This window comes from Mycteria americana, chromosome 6 (assembly GCF_035582795.1).
Source record: "Mycteria americana isolate JAX WOST 10 ecotype Jacksonville Zoo and Gardens chromosome 6, USCA_MyAme_1.0, whole genome shotgun sequence".
NCBI lineage: Eukaryota > Metazoa > Chordata > Aves > Ciconiiformes > Ciconiidae > Mycteria > Mycteria americana.
The window spans coordinates 47027426-47044647 of record NC_134370.1 but is presented as its reverse complement, the minus strand read 5'-3'; the positions used below and the strand labels follow the sequence as shown (position 1 = coordinate 47044647).

The window sequence follows — 17222 nt, the reverse complement described above, 5'->3', positions numbered from 1 at the left end:
GAACTCATTTGAGGTCCTGTAAAGAGTCTTCAGTGATGCCAGCACCCAGCTTACACGTGCCCGTCACTCACCGCAACAGTGTCAGCCAGCACAGTGGGGTCGGCTGGTCTGCACTGCTCACTTGGAAATCAGGATTTCTCCACATCCCATGGTTAGTGGCCTCTTTCCAGCTGGTGTTGCAAATCCCAGTCCAGAATAATTAGAAAGACTAGGGGCATGAGGCAAGAGCAGCTGGGATGGATGGAGGGATGTACAGGGCCATCTCTGGTGCAGGATAGAGGAGAGCAGCAGAGCAGTGCTAGCTGGCGTAGTCCAGGGAGATGTGGGGCCTCCTGGGCAAGGACAGGAGGAGGAAAAGTTGGTACCCGTGGTGAGCAGAGGAAACCATCCCTTCACCATACCTCCAACACTTTGGAAGTGGCACGGGAGTGTCCTCTCTACCCTGGGACAAGCGCCAAGGCTCAGCTATTGTACCAGATAAGCAGTGAGAAACAGCAAAACAACCTAGCACCTCATCCAAAGCATGGCACAGCCTGCGATGGGCTTGGCGTAGCAGGGACCAAAGGTACCCCCTATGAGAACCCCCATGATCCTCGAAATGAAATTCGTTGCTTCTCTACAGATGGGTGAATGTGTCCTGGGATCATAAAATGAATGGGCAGCAGATACCGGATGCAGGAGCCCAGCTAGAGAGAGACATCCCTCTGTTATCATCAATAACCAGCATCTAAGCAGGTGGACTATGCTCCTGGCTATCCTGTCTCCTGTGCTGGTGACCTGCTTGTTCGAGGGTGAGAAAGAGCCCTTGGAAAATGTTAAGCTGAGAAACAGTGTGTAAAAACACTAGATTGTATACAGGTGGTTGTCATTTCAAGTCCCACCTTGATTTCTCAGCTGATTACAACCTGTTTCTATTTCAGTTACTCAAGTAACTCCCCAGGACGTGCCTAATGGTTGTCAGCACCTCACAGCTTTTACTGCCTTTCCTTGGTGAGGCACTGCAGTTCCCATCACTTACAGGCAGGACAGTGCGGTTAGAGCTGCTTGCATGGGACATTGTGGCAGGGCAGCTGGGGACATGCTGCCCATCCCCATGTGTGAAGAAGTGTGGAGGAGACCTGGAAGTTGCTCTGGAGATGAAGATGCTGTTTTGCAGCTGGCAGTGACCTGCCTGGAGCTCGTGGCTTGGAGGCCTCCCAAGCAAGCTGCTTTCTGAGCCCTGCCATGTGCTTGCAGCAGCACAGCTGGTTTTAGGTGGGCATTGCTCCTGAGTTACCCCACACTTGCTGCACCAAGCTAAGAAGGTCACAACACTGCAAGTGAAGTACATATTCAAATGAGTGCAGGAGACCATGCAGTCTTGGGCATAAGAGTAACTTTTTGGTCTCACTTAAGTGCTTTTCATCAGTGTGGACTTGGGTTCACTGCCAGCTCATCCACCCTGAACAGGAATTGGTGTGGGAGAGGTTGGTGGGTGCAGGATGGATAGCCACAGCATCATCTCTGCTCTTCTAACCAGTGCATCTCTGTGGACGTGGTATGGCAAGGACAGGGCCTCTGATGCAGACCTCGGCTAGACTGCAGAGGTAGATGCTGTTGGGTGGTAGATGCCTCAGGGTGAAAAGTGTTGGTGTAAAAATACATTGCTGTAAGACTCAGATAAGCATGGTCCAAACCAGAGTGTCACCCTGGTCCTGCACTGGTTCAGCTGATGTGGTATCAGATCACACAGTTAAAGCTGAGCATATCCACATGGAATCACAATTTTCTGGTGGACTGGCTCACTTGCACAAGCTGGTAGCAGTGACTGCTTCATTTGTCCCACCTTTTGTCCACCCTTGTAAGCTCTTGGGAGCAGCAAACATCTCCCTGTGCAGTTGGTCGGACCATCAAGGGCTCCATGGGCTGAAGCACATGCTGCTTTGCCGCTGTGCTTTGGGAGGGGAGAGGCTGCCTGGGTGTGATGTTTATGGAGACATCAAAGGGACTTACGAGCCACAAGATGTTGGGATGTAGGGATGCTGCCACCACATACAGCTCTGAGGTGTGGTCATGCAAGCAAAATGCTTCTCTCTTGCCCAACAGCAACACAACGAACTTGCCTACAGAATGAACCACAAGTTATGGGCCGTCAGTCTGGCAGCGACGTGGTGGACCTGCCGTCATTGCACCAGAGTGATGGATGCAGCAGCTCTTCCACTTGCGGCTGGTGTTTTTCCTCCTGTGGAATAGGCGGCGTGTTTCCTCTGTGTGTGCACGCAGCACGACTTCCTTGGGGGTCTGATGAAAACCTGCTGCTGCTTTTGACTTCTACCCCTTTGTGTCTTCCTCTGCTTGCCGCAGGCTCTGCATCTTCTGACTCAAAGTATGTAGAAAGTACAAAAAAAAGAAAACTAAACACCAAGAAAGCTCTGCGAGGTTTCACTGTTTTTTGCTTAATTAGCACAGGAAGCAAATATTCCTGGTCTTCGTCAGGGTGGGCTTGTTTTGAGTCTTTTTGGCACAGCAGGCAATGCTATTCCTGGGAGTTATTCCTGCACAGCCTTACTCTGGGGACAAAGTTATGGTGAAGTGCAGCATCACTGAAGACCAGAGAAAGCCCTTGCTCTGCTGAGGATCCATCTGTGCCGAGCTCCGTGGGTGGACTGGGGGCTCTCACTGTGGTTCAGCAGGGCTGGGTGTATTCTTTGTGTGAAAAGCCTCCCAAAAAATCACCCCGTAGGACAACATTGTAAATAAGTAAATTGTGTTTTTTTAAATTAAAAAGTGGGGTTTTTCCTCCCCTCTTGCAGGACCTGGCAGGGATCGGGCTCTCTGGCTTAGCAACTCTTTACACAGCCTTACAAAAAGAAATAGTCACTTTGCCGCTGTCTGTATGAGAACTCAATACACAAATCCACAGTGCTGCATGCAAACAGCTGCTGCTGCTAAAAGGCCTAACCTAGAAAGCAAGGAAATGCAAAGCCGATGCTCCCAGGAGGACGTTTCCTCCCCTCCAATACACCTCCTGTGATGAAACCACACTGCCCTGCAGGCACTTGCTTGACTATGGGAACCACCTCAGTGATGGTGCTGCCTGCATATCCTCTCCAGTGCTGGACCCGGAGCTCCTTGGGTTGTGCTGGACAATGCTTGTACATGGGGATGGCTAAGTTTAGGGTTAAATTTTCATGGGGAGCCTCTGCATAACCAGGTGGCAAAGCAAGTCAGAGGCTGGGGCTTATACAGGGCAGTAAACCCAGGTGTCAGTAGAGAAATCAGATGTGATTTCCCCCAACCAGGCTCACACCTCTTCACAACGTGCACATGAGCAAAATGTTATCTCTGAGCTACTGCTGGAAACAAATGGTTGCTCAGAGCCAGTTGTGGACTCAGTTTGATTTTGAAGTGACATTCAATGCAGTTAGGACAGCACAGGCCATGCATACATTAGAGCGTCTCCAGCCAGGGCTAACCCTGGAGAGCCAAGGACTGGGAGCACACATTGCTTTTGCATCTCAGGGGGGCTATGGGACCACTGGGGCAGGGTAGGGCTGATGTTTCCCCTCACTTCCTCACTGAGGAAGCAGCAAGGACTGTGTACAAGCAATGCTGGTTAAGCTCACATGGCTCAGATCCACTGAACATCTCCCACTTGGCAGGTTGACCCCAAACCCTTGGGGTTTTACACATTTGCCTCGTGGAGGGACCAGGCTGTGGGATGCACCATGCAGGAACGAGCCACGTACCCCATTTTCTGCTCCTGTTACATGTCCCCAACTGCAGGCTGCCCTTTTGCACAAAGGCCTGGAAGAAGGCAGGACCCTCTTCATCCTCTCCAACTGCCATAGTGGAGATGGAAATGGGTCGGGTTGCTCCCTGGGCATGGTGGGGATCTCTGTGCGGGCTGGCACACCGCTGCATCGGGGAACCAGGAACCCTGCCAGAGCCCATGCCAACCTCCCTGCCTGCTTTGTTAGGATGAGGCTGGTTAGGTACCGGCACGGGCAGGGAGAAGGGCAAGAAGGTGGACATGCCTCAACCCTGCTCCTCTTCGCAGGCCTGAGAGCAGCGCTGTACTCCTGGCACCCACTGGCTGTCTGCGGGGACGTGGGGCTGCTCTGGCAGGCGGAATTGGGCTGCTGTTCCCAGGGAACCGGGGACTGCTGTTGTGGGGGATTTGAGGCTGCTCTCCTGGGGTGTCAGGGCCACTGTCCTGGGCTCATAGGGCTGCTGTCCTGGGGGATGCGTGGCCGCTGTCCTGGGGTTACGGGACACTGTCCTGAGCTCCTGGGGCTGCTGTTCCTGGGGCTCGGGGCTTTCATCAGGAGGTTACAGTTGCCGTCCCAGGGCTGTGGGGCTGCAGTCCCGGGGCGCTCGGACCCCGTGGGGTTCAGCCACGGCCCTCCAGCCCTAGGGATGCCTGGGAAGAAGCAGCCTGGCCTCGCTGAGGGCAGAGAGGCCGGCGGGCCCTTTAAGAAAGTCGAAGCTCGAAAGTTCATCAAAGTTGAGAAAGTTTTTCGTGGAAAGGAGGGAAAAAAAATTAAAATAACTCGACCCCAACAAAAAAAAAAAGCCCCGCACCACCCCGGGGCGGGGCGGGCCGGGCCAGGATTGGCGGCGGGCGGCCCGGGGGCGGCCCCGGGCAGGCGGGGCGGGGGCGGGCGGGTCCCGGCCCCGCTGCTCGGTGCGCGGCGGCGGCGGCACCGGGAGCGGCGGCGGCGGGGGCTGGGGCGCGTCGGCCCCGCAGCTGCGGCTTGTTGCGCTCCGCTCGGCCTCGCTACGCCCGGCCCGGCCCGGCCCTTAACAGCGGCGCGGTCCCGGGACGCCGCATGTGAGCCGGGAGGGCAGCGCCGCCTCGCACCGTCCCCGCGCCGTCCCCGCGCCCCACACCGCACCGGCACCCCGCTCCCGGACCGGTCCTGCGGAGCTCGGGAGCAGCCGGCACCACCCCCCCCGTCCCGTCCGTTCCCCTACCCCGGCACCCCACCATGAGCAACCTCAACAAGGACACCGAGCACACCAATGGCAGCGGCAACGTCGAGGAGGAGGTGGGAACCAGGGACGGGGCACGGCGGGGCTGGAGTACCGGGGCTTCGGGGAACCGGGGATGGAGCACGGCGGGGAGCCGGGGATGGGGCGGCGGGGATAGAGCACCGGGGCGTCGGGGGACCGGAGCACGGCGGCGTCAGGGAGCTGGGGATGGAGCAGTGAGGACGGGGAACCGGGGCGTCGGGGAACCGGGGACGGAGTGCAGCGCTGTGGTCGGGGAACGGAGGACACGGCGTCGGGGCTGGACTCCCGGGTCGTCGGGGGACCAGAGACAGGATGCTGGGGCCGCCCCGGGGTGGGGAGCTGAGGCCGGGCCGTGGGAGCCGGAGTACGGAGGCGTCGGGGAGCCGGAGCTGGAGCACACCGGGCAGGGCGCTGGGAGCGGCTCTCGGGGCTGGAGCCCCGCGAGTCCTCCCGGGGAGGAGGTAGGGGCTGGATCGGGGCCGGGGGCTGTGCAGGGTGAGCCCCGGGCTAGGAGCCCCCTCGTCAACTCAGTGTCCCCGTAGCCGCGCGGGGCAGGGGACTGGCAGGTTCCTGACCACTCCAGCCTAGCCAGTGCCTGTGGGCATGGTGTCCTGTCCCAAGCCCCTGCGGCTGGAGGACACCAGGCTCCTGCATCCAGGTGCCACTCTGCCCACGTGGACTGCTAGGGACATGCTTGGATCACGGTGGTGGAGACCTTGCCCTGCTCCCTATGTGCGGGCAGCTTGGTTGGGGCTGGAGGGCTGTGAGCTGCCCTGCCAGCAGTCCCCTTCCCCTGGATGGCCATTGCAAGCCAGAGCCTGGATGCTGCTGGACTCTGTGCTGGGAGGGCTTGTAAGGGTTGCTTGTCTGTAGCCACATGCTGAAGCCGAGCTTGCAGCCCTGCGTTTTTGCCCTCTGTCTGTTGGAGCTGCTGGCTGGCTGGTAGCGTTGCTGCCAGTGCAGCGCCTCACTCGTTGCACCCCTTGAGCAGGCCTTGGTGCAGTGGGTTGCCAGCTGCCCTCCATCTTGGAGAGGGTGCTGGAAAATGCCCGGCCTCAATAGCATTTTGCTGCAGTCCTCTGTGCCTGGCCCTGGGGACTGGGGAGGTGCTCTGCCCCCTCCCCTCGCTCTCCTCCAGCGCGCCGTGCGCTCGTGCCGCCGCAACATGGCGCCTGGCTTGCTCCGCCACCCACTGGGGCCAGATGGTCCCAATGCACCAGCTGTCTTGGGGCCATCGTGCCTGCTGGTCTTCAACCCTGGCGTGGGGGGAACCCGGGTAATGGGGTGGAATGGATTGGCAGGTAGCAGCCATGGCATTTCTCTCCCCTGCATGGAGCAGGGCTTAGGTGATGCAATGGGACATGGATGTGATGCTGCTGGTGACCTGTCCCAGCCTCACTGGGTGGTACTGGTGTGGGTGGGTAGAGAGACAGAGCACCTGGGGCCCTGTGCTTCTTCCTGGGTGTGGGGAGGCTCGGTATCAGGCAGTTTTGTGGGCTGTGCCTGCATGCGCAGAAGACTCCATGCGTTTCCTTGATCCAATTATTCACTGGCCTGCAAAGCTCCCCGAGGTCGATGCCGCCCGGCATATCCCAGCGGCGTCGCTCTGCCTGGGCTGGTGCCTTGTGGGTGGTGGCCGGCTGAGCTCTTGGTGCTGGGACAGAGCCGGTCTGTTCCCCACTGCTGGGTGGTGGTTTGGTGAAGTGAGTGCTGGAAGCTATTGCATTTCGGGAGCCTGGAAATCCTAGCCCTTTGGGGAGGCCAGTCCTCCCTGGAGTGATGCTTGGTGGCTGGAAAACCGAGTTAAAGATTGCATCCCTGGGGAATGGGGTAGGGGTTGAACAGAAGCAGCCCATCACTCTCCATTGTGTTGCCTTTGTGTGTACGGGGAGGGGGATGGTCCAGTCCACCCTGCTACATGGTCTGCAGACTCTCTGGGTGCATTTGTCACCCTGCACCCAGGGGTGCAGAAAAGGACTGACCACCCTGGAGGTGGCTGAGGATGCTCGGGAGGTGGTGGGCTGGGACTGGTGGGGGCATGTCCCCATCCCTGGTGGGGTTGCTGTTGGAAAGGCCTCTCTCTGCCAGGATCCATCACAAATGATGCTGTAGGTGATGTGCTGCTGGTTGGGCTCTGTGGTGGCCGCCCTGAGCCTGTGGGAGCCCTCTGAGTGCTTGTTTTTCCTGTCCTCCTGGCTGACCAGGAGCCATTCCTCCCCACAGAAGCAGCTAATGTGTTCAGGGTCCCAGCATGGTCTGGTGGGCTTAATCCCACATCCCACCCAAATTCTTGTCCAGAACCCCCCTTGATACAGAGCAATAAATACATTTAGTGCAAAGTGGAATCCTTCAGTCCCAACATAGGTAGGACAGTATGCTGGAATATCTTCCCACACTGCGCGGATAATGCTGCTAGATCCTGGCACTGTGGACACTCCTCCATTTCCCCTTCTGTGAGCCTCCTTTGCCGCCTCCCTGAGTGTTTGCAGAAGGGTGCTGTGTGCCCCAGATATGGTGGGGCAAAGCTCCCAAATTCAGCCTTTCCCTTTATCTTATCTGCAAGCCTCTGGATCTTGCAGCCCCTTCCTGCCCGGTGACATGCAGAGGACAGGAATGCCTCTCGCTTCTCTCGAGGTCGTTAACGGGAATGTTAAACAAACAGGGCCTAATGTCAGTCCCTGCTGTTCCTCACCAGACACCTCCCCAAACTCAGTCCCTCCCCACTTGCTGCTATCTTCTGTTTAGTTTTCCAGGCAACTGCCAATCTGAGTGACAGCGTATGTCGTGGTGCTCCCAAGGGGTAGTGTAAGACAGGCAGCTACCTAGGTGCTGCACACCCCCATTGCAGGCAGAGCTTTTTCCAGCAGCCGGAGGAACTTGCCTGCTTACTATGGACACTGCATTTTGTGTTTGTGGCCGTATTGCAATAAGGACCCAGTGTGTTCACCCTGCTGTCTTGGGTGTCTGATGAAGAATTGTTGCTTCTGCTCTGGAAGTTCATCCTTGCTCTCCCAGGAGGTCACTGGAAAGTTTAGGTCCATGGGGAGCAGGGGCAATCTGGAGCTGGCTGTCTAGATGCCCAAAGCAGGCAGCTGAAGTCTGTGGTTATCCCATGTGTCCTCTTGGCCCCTTCCCTCTGAATGACAGAGTGGCCGGTCTCAGGGGCCTGCTTGCAACTCCATGGGTGGTGGCTGCTGCTGTTGTGGTAGAGCTTGGACATGGATGTGGACTGTTGAATGTGCAAAGCATCAAACATGATGATGTGCTGGGTAGGCAGAGCCCAGATGAGGACCTGAGAAGCTACCTGGCTAAGCTCTGCTAGGAGAGGATCATCTTCCCTGTTGGTCCATGGCAAGACTGCGGTGTTACCCATTAGAGTTAGAAAATGCCCTGTTAGGGGAGGCAGAAGGCTCTTGGCTCCCAGACAGCCTCCTCGGTAGTGAGTACTTCATCCCTGGCCTTTCTTAGCTGTTGCACGCCAGGGCTGCCAGAACCATCCAGGAATGCCACTGGTGAGCTGCCGGATGTCTGTAGCACTTCATGGACTGGTGCCAGGCATCTCTTGATTTCTGTAATCTCTGCTTGAATGGACCTAGATACCTCTTGCATACATGGATTCTAGCTCTCTGACTTGAAACAAATAAGGTTAATATAATTCCTGAAGTCAAATGACTCTGTGATGCTACAAAGAACTTGAGGGTGTAGTAGTTATGGTCACCACTTCCTAATCTTCTTGTACTTGGTCTGGCTGAACCAGGATGGTGCTCCAGAGCTGTTTTCATGCATCATAAAAGTCCTCTCAATGTTAGATGCAGCTTTCTGCAGCTGACATTGTTGGCTGAGCAAATAACCCTGAAGTCACCACGCATGCAGAGGTTCTAGGAACCGGTGTGTTCGCAGACCTCCTCTTGGTCTATCAATGAGTTGCTGTTACTAGGGGAGGGATGTGGGAATTGCGCCGTTACCTCCTCATACCCTGGGTGCCTCTGTAAATACCCTGTAAAGGAGCTTCCTTCTCCTTTCTTGCTCTTTCAAATCTAAGTTTTAGACATGAGTCTAAGTTGCTTTGAGCATCAATATCCCAACTAGTCCCCATGATGGGGTAACTGTTCTACCTCCTGCTAGCTGGTCTAGTAAATGAGACCCAGCTTCAGAAATGAGTCTTCTCCCTTGGCTAATCTGAGGAGTTGCTGAGCAGAGCTTTCCTTACTTGGCCTCAAAATGAAGGGGTTTCTGGTGGTGCCTGCAGAAGTTATGAAGGGCCAAAGACTCCCTTGCTAGCAAGGGACTCTGCTTTCCCCTCACCAAAGTAGGAAGGATGCCCTTGGAGATGTCTGGAAGGTAGCTGAGAGTGGTTCAGGCTTTGCTGTCCTTCTACATGCCTCTGCTAGAGGAACTGGCACTGTGGGACGTTAGGTATGACTCTTGTTGGAACTGGTACGGAAGGCTTTTGGAGCCAAAAGATCCTTTGGGCTTGCTGGTTTTGGCCATGCCAAGTCATGAAGACTTTGCTACTTGGATCACAGAGCAATGCTTCTGCCAGTCCTGGACCTCTGAGTGCCTGAAATAAAGACTTTGGCTTGAAGCCTCACCAGGGCATGAGTGTGGAAGTGAGGTGGTCAGCACCTTCTCTCCAGGAGTACCAGGCACTAGCTGGGACCCAGTAGCCTTCTTAGATCTGGAGGTGAGCAGTCTCAAAAGTGTGTTCTCAGGGATGCCTGTACATCACAGGCCACCCCTGCAGCAGGAAAGTACCTTCTGCAGCAACAGCCACCATTACATGAGGATGGCTCACATGGCAGAGGCTGTAAGTGGAGAGAATTTATTTGCACTTTAAAAGACCTGTGTGCCATGTGGGATGGCTGAAACTGAATTCCTCCTGTGTGCCCAGCACTGTGAAGTTGGACCTGGTGAGGGAGCAGGGCAGTGGGATGCAGCCCCAGCACTGGAGCTGCTGAACCTGGGCCATACTGAGGTGTGTCAGCGTAGCTGTGATCCTTAGCCAGCCCAGCGTGTCTGATGAGGAGAGACCTTGGGGCAGGCAGTGGTACCAGCACTGTGAGGAGATGCGTGCCAGGTGACCCTGCCCTTGGCATGGCAGAAGTGGATGCTGCAGGCTTGGCAAAGACACTTTGACCACTGCACTGCAGGGTCATGGTGTGGTTGAGAGGCTGCCTGTCCCAGGGCCTGTAGTCCTCCTCAGTTCAGCCCCAACAGAGAGGGGTGTTTTGATGCTTTGGATGGTGGCTGAATGGCAGGTCAGTGTGGAGCCAGAGGCTTACACAAAGTCTGGGCTGCTCTTGGTGTGTCTGGGTTGTGAGGCTTTCTTTGGCCCCAGGGCTCATGCTTGGAGATTGGAGCAGGGATGGTGCTGAGGCTTGCTCTGTTCATCTGTCTAGTGAACATCATCTCCTGCACCTAGTCCTGTGGACAGGGACAAGATGCTGACCTCTGCTTTGTGCCCTATGGGAAGGAACAGTCTCAAGCCCAACTGGCCAGTTGTTATCCTGTGGTAGGGCAGGGTGGCAGAGCATAGATATGAGATCCTGCATCCAGCCAGCCCAGTGGCTACTGGGGTGGGTTTCTCTAGAGGACAGTTGCATGGGACTGCATGTGCTGTCCTTGCACATTGCTCTCCTTGATCACTGAGCCCAAGCTTGCCTGGCCGCAGGCTGTGGTTGCTGGAAACCCAAGGACCCTGTAGGGCAGTCTTACCCATAAAGAGGATCTCCAGCCCTGCTGCATAGCCCAGAAGAGGCTATGGAAATGTTGCACCCCCTAGTTTGGGATGGTACGTTCCCTTCTGTGCTGCAAAGGACATGGTGATGGGTTCTTACATTAGTGTGGGGTTGGGTCTTGGTACGTGGCTGTGTGTCAGAAGCTGTTGGCCTGGGGATGTGTGTCCCTCCCATCTGCTTTCAAGGGCAGTGTCTATCTGAAAGTGTGACTCCCCTGGGTCACGTATAGCAGTCACTTGAAGTGCAGAGTAAGCTGTGGACTTGGAGAGAGCAACCAGCTCCTCTGGGAGGTACTGGAGGAGGGAAGGAAACTTCACCTCCTGGGGTTTCCCTGCCCACAGTAGGATGCCAGTGGGGAGCTGGCTGGGATATGACCTGTTTCTAGCGGGGACCTTAAAGCTTGGGCTGTATGTTGTATCCATTCTTGCTACGTACTCTGCCCTGTTCCCCAGGCTCTCCTTCTGGGCTGGTGGTCTAACCTCTGCCTCGCTCTCTATATTGCATGGGCTGGGTGCCTGCCTGGGGTCTTGTGGGGAGAGTGCCCTGTGGTGTAGAGGGAGATCAGGGTGTGATGCTGGTTAGGGTTGGCATTTCTGGTCCATTTTTGGGTAGTACAGCCCCTCCCCACTGCCTAGTGGCCCTGTCTTGCCAAGAGCTGGACTGATGCAATGGTGGCTTAGTCCTGTGGGTGCTTGTCATCCTACTGGTATCCCCAAAGGTCTCCCTGTGATTGGGGTGACACTCCAATAACCACTGTCAACAGCAGAGAGCTGCTGCAAACTTTCAGCTTGCTATCGCTTGGGTTTTGTGGAAGACTTGCTTGCTGTTGGGCTGTGGAGATACCAGGCATGCTCCATGGGGCTGTGGCATGGCCATTAGTGTGCTGCCCCAAATCAGGTTGATTTGAGGAGAGATTCATGTGCCTCTTTGGGTATGTCCTGGCTCTGTGGGCAGAGGAGGCATAGCACTGAAAAGTGCCCAGGAATTGCTTTGTGGTGGGGCGAAGTAGAGACAGATGTACTTGCTTAAGGACCTGGGGTGAGAACGTACCTTGTTGAGGGTCCTGCATCCAGACCAAAGTCCTCTGCTCAGGACAGAGGCTGGCAGGAACTCATCTCACCTCTGTGTCTCCTGCCAGGTGAACAAATGCCTGGGTGTGGGCAGGAGGAGCTGATGTGCAGCAGGTTTACCCAGTGTGAGAGCTGTCCCTGTGGGTAAGGTCCATGGCTCCAGCTGACAGTGAAAGGTATCTGTAGGTCCCTGAACATCAGACTGTGGCAGATGTGCTGTTGGGTCTCTAGAGCCAGGGGCTTAGTGCAATGGGCTCGGTAGTGTACGCGTGGATGTGAGTATCCTTCAGCATGTTGGCTGTGATACCTGTGCATGTCTCCCCTAGCTTAGCAGACCTCTTGGCAAGGCGGAAGGCTGTGATGGCATCCTGAGGATGCTCAGTCAGCATCTCCCTGAGCTGGGGAACTGCCCCATTGAAACAGTAATCTCTTGGGAGTTGTGGGGCTGGCCTCCCCAAATGTTTCAACAGCTTTGAACCCCTGCTGTGGTCCAAGCCGCCCTGGGTGCCATCCTTTCCATGAGATCCTGCAGAGACACAGGGGATAGGACTCGATAGTGGAGAGCAGGGGGGAAGTCTCCATTGCAGAGCTGCACCAGCAGCGCTTCCTCTGCTGGGGTTGTGGACTATTCTTGGATGTTGCCCTGTTGTGCCTGGACTTATCGGCTCCCATGTGCTTCCTGCTCCCCCAGGCAGGAGCTGGTGTTTCTCTCTGCTTCCCCCTCGCTTGAACACCTTCCTGCCCTGACCACAGGGGTGGCTGAGCCCTGTTGACATCCCCCTGCCTGACATGGGGGAAGGGGAATGCTGGGGTGGGGCTGATCCAGCTATAAGCAGTGTCACATGTGAAATGCCCCAGCCCTGGGGACAAAATGCTTGTGCACTTGGGCTTGCTTGTGGTCAGCCTGCCTTCCTGCCCTCTGGGCGAGCAGGATGTTGGTCCTTGGGTGCCTTTTGTGCAAAAGGCTGATTTCAGAGGGAAATGCCTGAAGCCCTCCTTGCTTCAAGTGCTGGGGGAGGTTCAAGGCCCTCTTTCCCCTCTGGGGATGGGTGAACATCTTTCCTGTGTGTGTGGGATGCCCTGTGGCTGTGGCTGCTCAGGGCTTTCTGGCTGGAGCAGCTCCTGGTCTGATCCTGCACTGGGCTAAGTGCTACCCTGCCTGCAGGCCCCATGAGCTGCCTGAGGACATCAGAGCTCTGCCAGTGCTGGAATTGCAAGCAGGTAGCCAGCTCTTGCAACCTCTCTGTTGTTCTGTCCTGCTGGGGGGGGGGAACTGAGGCACGGGGCAGTGATGGAGCCTGTTAGCAAGCCCGTTCCTATTGGAAGGCACACTCCATGGTGTTGAGGCTGCCCTGCTTTCCTGCCAAACTGTCCCTAGCACAGACCAGCCATCTCTCCCCCACTTTTCCCCTCCCTTGTGTTTCCTGGGAGTTTGATGTGCTGAGGAGCAAAATTGTGCAAGGCTGGGTCCACCCGGTGCAGTGGCAGGAACCCTGCAGCCCCGTGTTCCATAAGGGTCAGTGAGATGAGGGTGCTGTCCCATTTTTAAGCCTCACAGCTGGGCTCCCAGGCATTTCCCTCCCTGCAGCCCTGTTTTGCAAGCTTGCCTCCCTGCTTTTCGCTGCTGTGCCTTATAAGTCCTGGCTCCCAGGGCAGCCAGCAGCCTTGCTGCATTCCAGCATCCTCGTGTCAAGTGGCCCTAGCTGCATCGTGGTGGCCAGGGCTGGGGCTCTGTATCCCCAGTGTGGCTCTGCTGGCAGCCCCGGGTGCCTGAGAGGCACCCCACTGGGATGTTCTCCCATGGGAAGAGCTGTAGCCCATGTGCCTGAGCTGCTGGGACCTCAGGGTGGCTGCCAGGGGCAGGGATTGCTTTTGGGATGCTGCAGCAGAGCTTGTCCCTGTCCTCAGCAGGATGGTGCGGAGCTCCCTTCTGCTGGTGGCATAGGAAGAAGGCTCGGTGGACATATTGGTGTGAACAAGTGGGAGATGGCTTGTCTCCAGGAAAAAACGGCATGTAGCTGGGGGTGGCTTCCTGGAGAGGGGGGATGTCCAGTGGCACGGTGTGGATGAGGCACTAGAGCATGTGCCTGCTGTAGCTATCCTTGGATGTCTCCTAACCGCTGGTGGTAAAGGCTTGTGTGCTCTGGGTGCTGGGAGTGTGTCCCCAGGACCTGGCGAATTGTTGGTGGCTGGAGTGGCCACAGCTGTGCAAAAGCAGGGCTGTGGGTAATGCAGCTAAAGGGCTGATCTTGCAGAAGGGGAGGGTCAGCCTCGCTGGCTTCTGGGAGGATTTGGAGCAGTGTCTTAACAAAAGTCCAGCGCTGGAGACCTACCATAGCAGCCTCACTGGAGGTGGATACTTGTGCCTTTGCATCTAACATTTCTGACATAATTTGACCCTTGGTGGGCTGCAGGGCAGTGTCTGGCTCTGCCTGGGACTCCCTTTCAAGAGCTCTTATTTAAAAGTAGACATGGCCAGGAGATGTGGATGTTGTAAGGCCCATGCTGACCTCCTGGCAGTGCTGGAGCTGTGGTAGGAAGAGGCAGGTGTTGCTGCTTGGCTTCTTTAAAGCCTCGGTGCTAAGTACCTGGCTGTGCTTGCACTAGGTGTGTGTCTCTTCTGGGAGACACAGCTGTGTAAGGACTGCTTTAGAGCCCCTGAGGACTTGTGCACTAAATGGGTTTGTCCTTGTCTTTCCCTCCCTCCTGTGTGGGAAGCTATGCTGGGATCCTCCCTCTAAGAGATGGCCTAGATGGTCTTGTCTGTCCTGGCACAAATCCTGTTTTCCATGGCTCTCCTCCATCTCTGCCGGGTGTTTGGACTAGGGACATCCACAGATGGGGAAGGGAAAGCGTTTTCTGCAGGGCCTCCAGCAGCATGACCCTGCTGGGCTGTCCTAGGTGAGAGCTGCTCCCTGCCCTGCTTCTCTCTGTGCATGTGTGTCCAGTTAAGATCAGTTGTCCTAGGTGAGATGGGGTTGCTCTCACCTGGTATCTCATCTGGAGTGGCTGGTAGCAGAGTCTAAGAGTGAGCTTAAGAACAAGGTATTCCTGGAGATCTGCTTCTGCTGTATCTTCTCCAAGCTCCTGCTGAACATGCAGTTTGGCCCAGGCAGTTCCTGATCCAGCCCTGGATGGATTTTTTTCTTTTGTCCTGTGGCTTTTCCAGCTGCTCTTGTGGGGAGGCTGAATATCTACATGGATCTGGCGTTTGGTGGTAGGGAGTTGAAGCAGGGCAAATATATTTAAGCAGAAGCCTACCCTGTCTTGGCATGTTGAGTGCAAGGGCTGGAAGCCTGGATTCATCAGCCCTGGGTGGTCCTAGTGGCCTTTCAAAGCCTGCAGGACTTCAGCTGCAAAGAGGTGACTGGAGAGTCCCAGTTCTGTTAATCTGCTGGAAGATGCTTGTCCAGAACCTGTTGCCCTCATGTACAGTTTCCTCTTCTTGGGAGCAGGGGGAGGAGGCTGGACCAGGGCTGCCCACAGTGCACAAAATGCTCAGACTGGCAAGTTGCCTTTTGCTTTTCTTCTGTGGGATAACCCAGATCTCATTTGTTTTCTGCTGATCCCATGTTTACACCTGGTCTCAGAAATGATCTCCCTCTGGCTTACCTCACTCTGTCCCTCAAATGTATTGCTCAGGTCTCTTGCCAGTCTCACCCTCCCTTCCCTGAATAACTTGGTCTCACTTTCCCCTTACCCTTTTCTAGATCACTTATGGATGTGCTGAATTCCAGAGATCTCGGAAAACCAACCACTTGGTCCCATTGCTTCTAACAAGCCCTTCTGAGCAGGGACCTTCCTTAGTCTGTCTTGAGACCCTTGGGGAAACCTTGTTTGAAGATGTTAGCTGGTGGCATTTGGGATTGCCCAGGCTTTCTTTGGGGGGATGCCAGCCCTTGGCGGGTGCTGTGGGTTGACTGGGATCCCCTTTCCAATGCTGTGTATGGTGACAGAATGGACCTAGAGGCCACGGGAAGCTTTTGGCCTGCAAGGGAAGGTCTCTTGCTCCTGTCCTTGGCAGCAACTTATGGGGCTGGCATTAGGAACTTGTTACCTCTGACAAAGAGCTTTCCTAGGCACCTGTGTTGCTCTGTTCAGGCTATTGTAAGGGCTCTGAGTAGCTGACTTCCCCTTCCCTGAGCAACCGCATATCTTCCATTCTCTCACGCCTGTCGCAAGGACTTACCGAGCGACACATCACGGGACCATTTAGAGATCCAACAGGGATGCAGATTTCTATCTGCTTGGAAGAAACATCCATTCTGGGGTCTGAGCACACTCAGATCCTGAAATATTGAAAAGGGATGGTGCTTTCACATGGCTGAGGCACATGTGTGCCATCACACTCTGCACAGTCCTCCCCTGCAAGAGATGGCTGTGTGTCTTCTGGGAATGCACCGCAGGTGCTCCATGTAGCTCATGCTGAAGTGCAAGCACCAAAGTCTTCGAGGCAGTGAGCAAGCCAAGAGACAGTGCCATTGTCTGCTCTGTCTGGGCATGAAGTGGTCCTGGAGTGATACATTGAAGCATCAAATGAGGGGCTGGGCTGGATGGGGAGACTGTAGGACTGAGCCTGGGCATGGAAAGTTTTTCTGGAGTGCTCCACATAGCATCATGCTTCCCTGGACAGGGCAAAGTGAAAGCTGGGGTGTGTGGTAGGGCTGTCCATACTGAGGGATCAGGGGAGGGGATAGAAGGATGCCAGTGTTGGGGGGAAGGATGCTCAGTGGTTGTATTCTGCAGCAGTCTTGAGATGTCAGGCTGGAGAAGGGCTTTGCAGACTAATGGGGGGTGGTAGCAGCCCACTGGGGTGTTCACTGGGTGGTGGCAGCCCTTAGTTTCAGCATGCATGGAGAGCAAGAGGGGTGGAGGACCCCAAGACTTTCATAATCACTGTCCATCCTGGAGGGCTTAAGCAGCCCCCTGAGTTGATGTGAAGGGTATCTCTCTGCCTTGGCAGGACTGTCTTGGGCACAGGAGGTCAAGGAGGTGTGTGTTTTCTCCTGTAAAGAGGAGGCACTTCCTTCCTCCTCGGAGTCTGAATCTGGCTGCCTCCAAAGAGTTACAGGGTGCAGAGGCTCTGCTGCATGCTTCTGTGTTTTCAGGTGGCCGCTGCCTCCAGCCAAGGAGCAAGGCAAGTGTGTGCTGCTCACCTTGGTGGCAAAAGAGGTTTAACAAGGTGTCAGATACAACCCACTTTGGGGAAGGGGAGGTGGCTGAGCAAAAACTAAAACGTGGGAGCAGAGTGCTTCTGCCCTGTAAAATGTAATGGGGTCACTCCAGACTGCAGACAGGCCAGGAGATGGGCTCTGGCTTAGCGCTCCTGGTCTTGCTGCACATTTTGCAGCTCAAAAGCATCTGGCACTGCTTGGTGCCATTATGAGCATCTGGGCATCAGTGCTGTCCCATGATCTTC

General features: G+C 55.7%; 1 protein-coding gene across 3 annotated transcripts in view; it reads left to right on the top strand.

Moving 5' to 3' along the window:
* Window positions 1-4676: 4676 nt before the first annotated feature.
* The window catches only part of RBPMS2 (RNA binding protein, mRNA processing factor 2), a 28791-nt gene continuing 16245 nt past the window's right edge, over window positions 4677-17222 (top strand). For all 3 annotated transcript variants that reach the window (XM_075504163.1, XM_075504164.1, XM_075504162.1), the window contains exon 1: window positions 4677-5030. In XM_075504163.1, coding sequence (XP_075360278.1) covers window positions 4971-5030 — 60 coding nt within the window. In that variant the 5' untranslated portion in view covers window positions 4677-4970. The remainder of the gene's footprint in view (window positions 5031-17222) is intronic.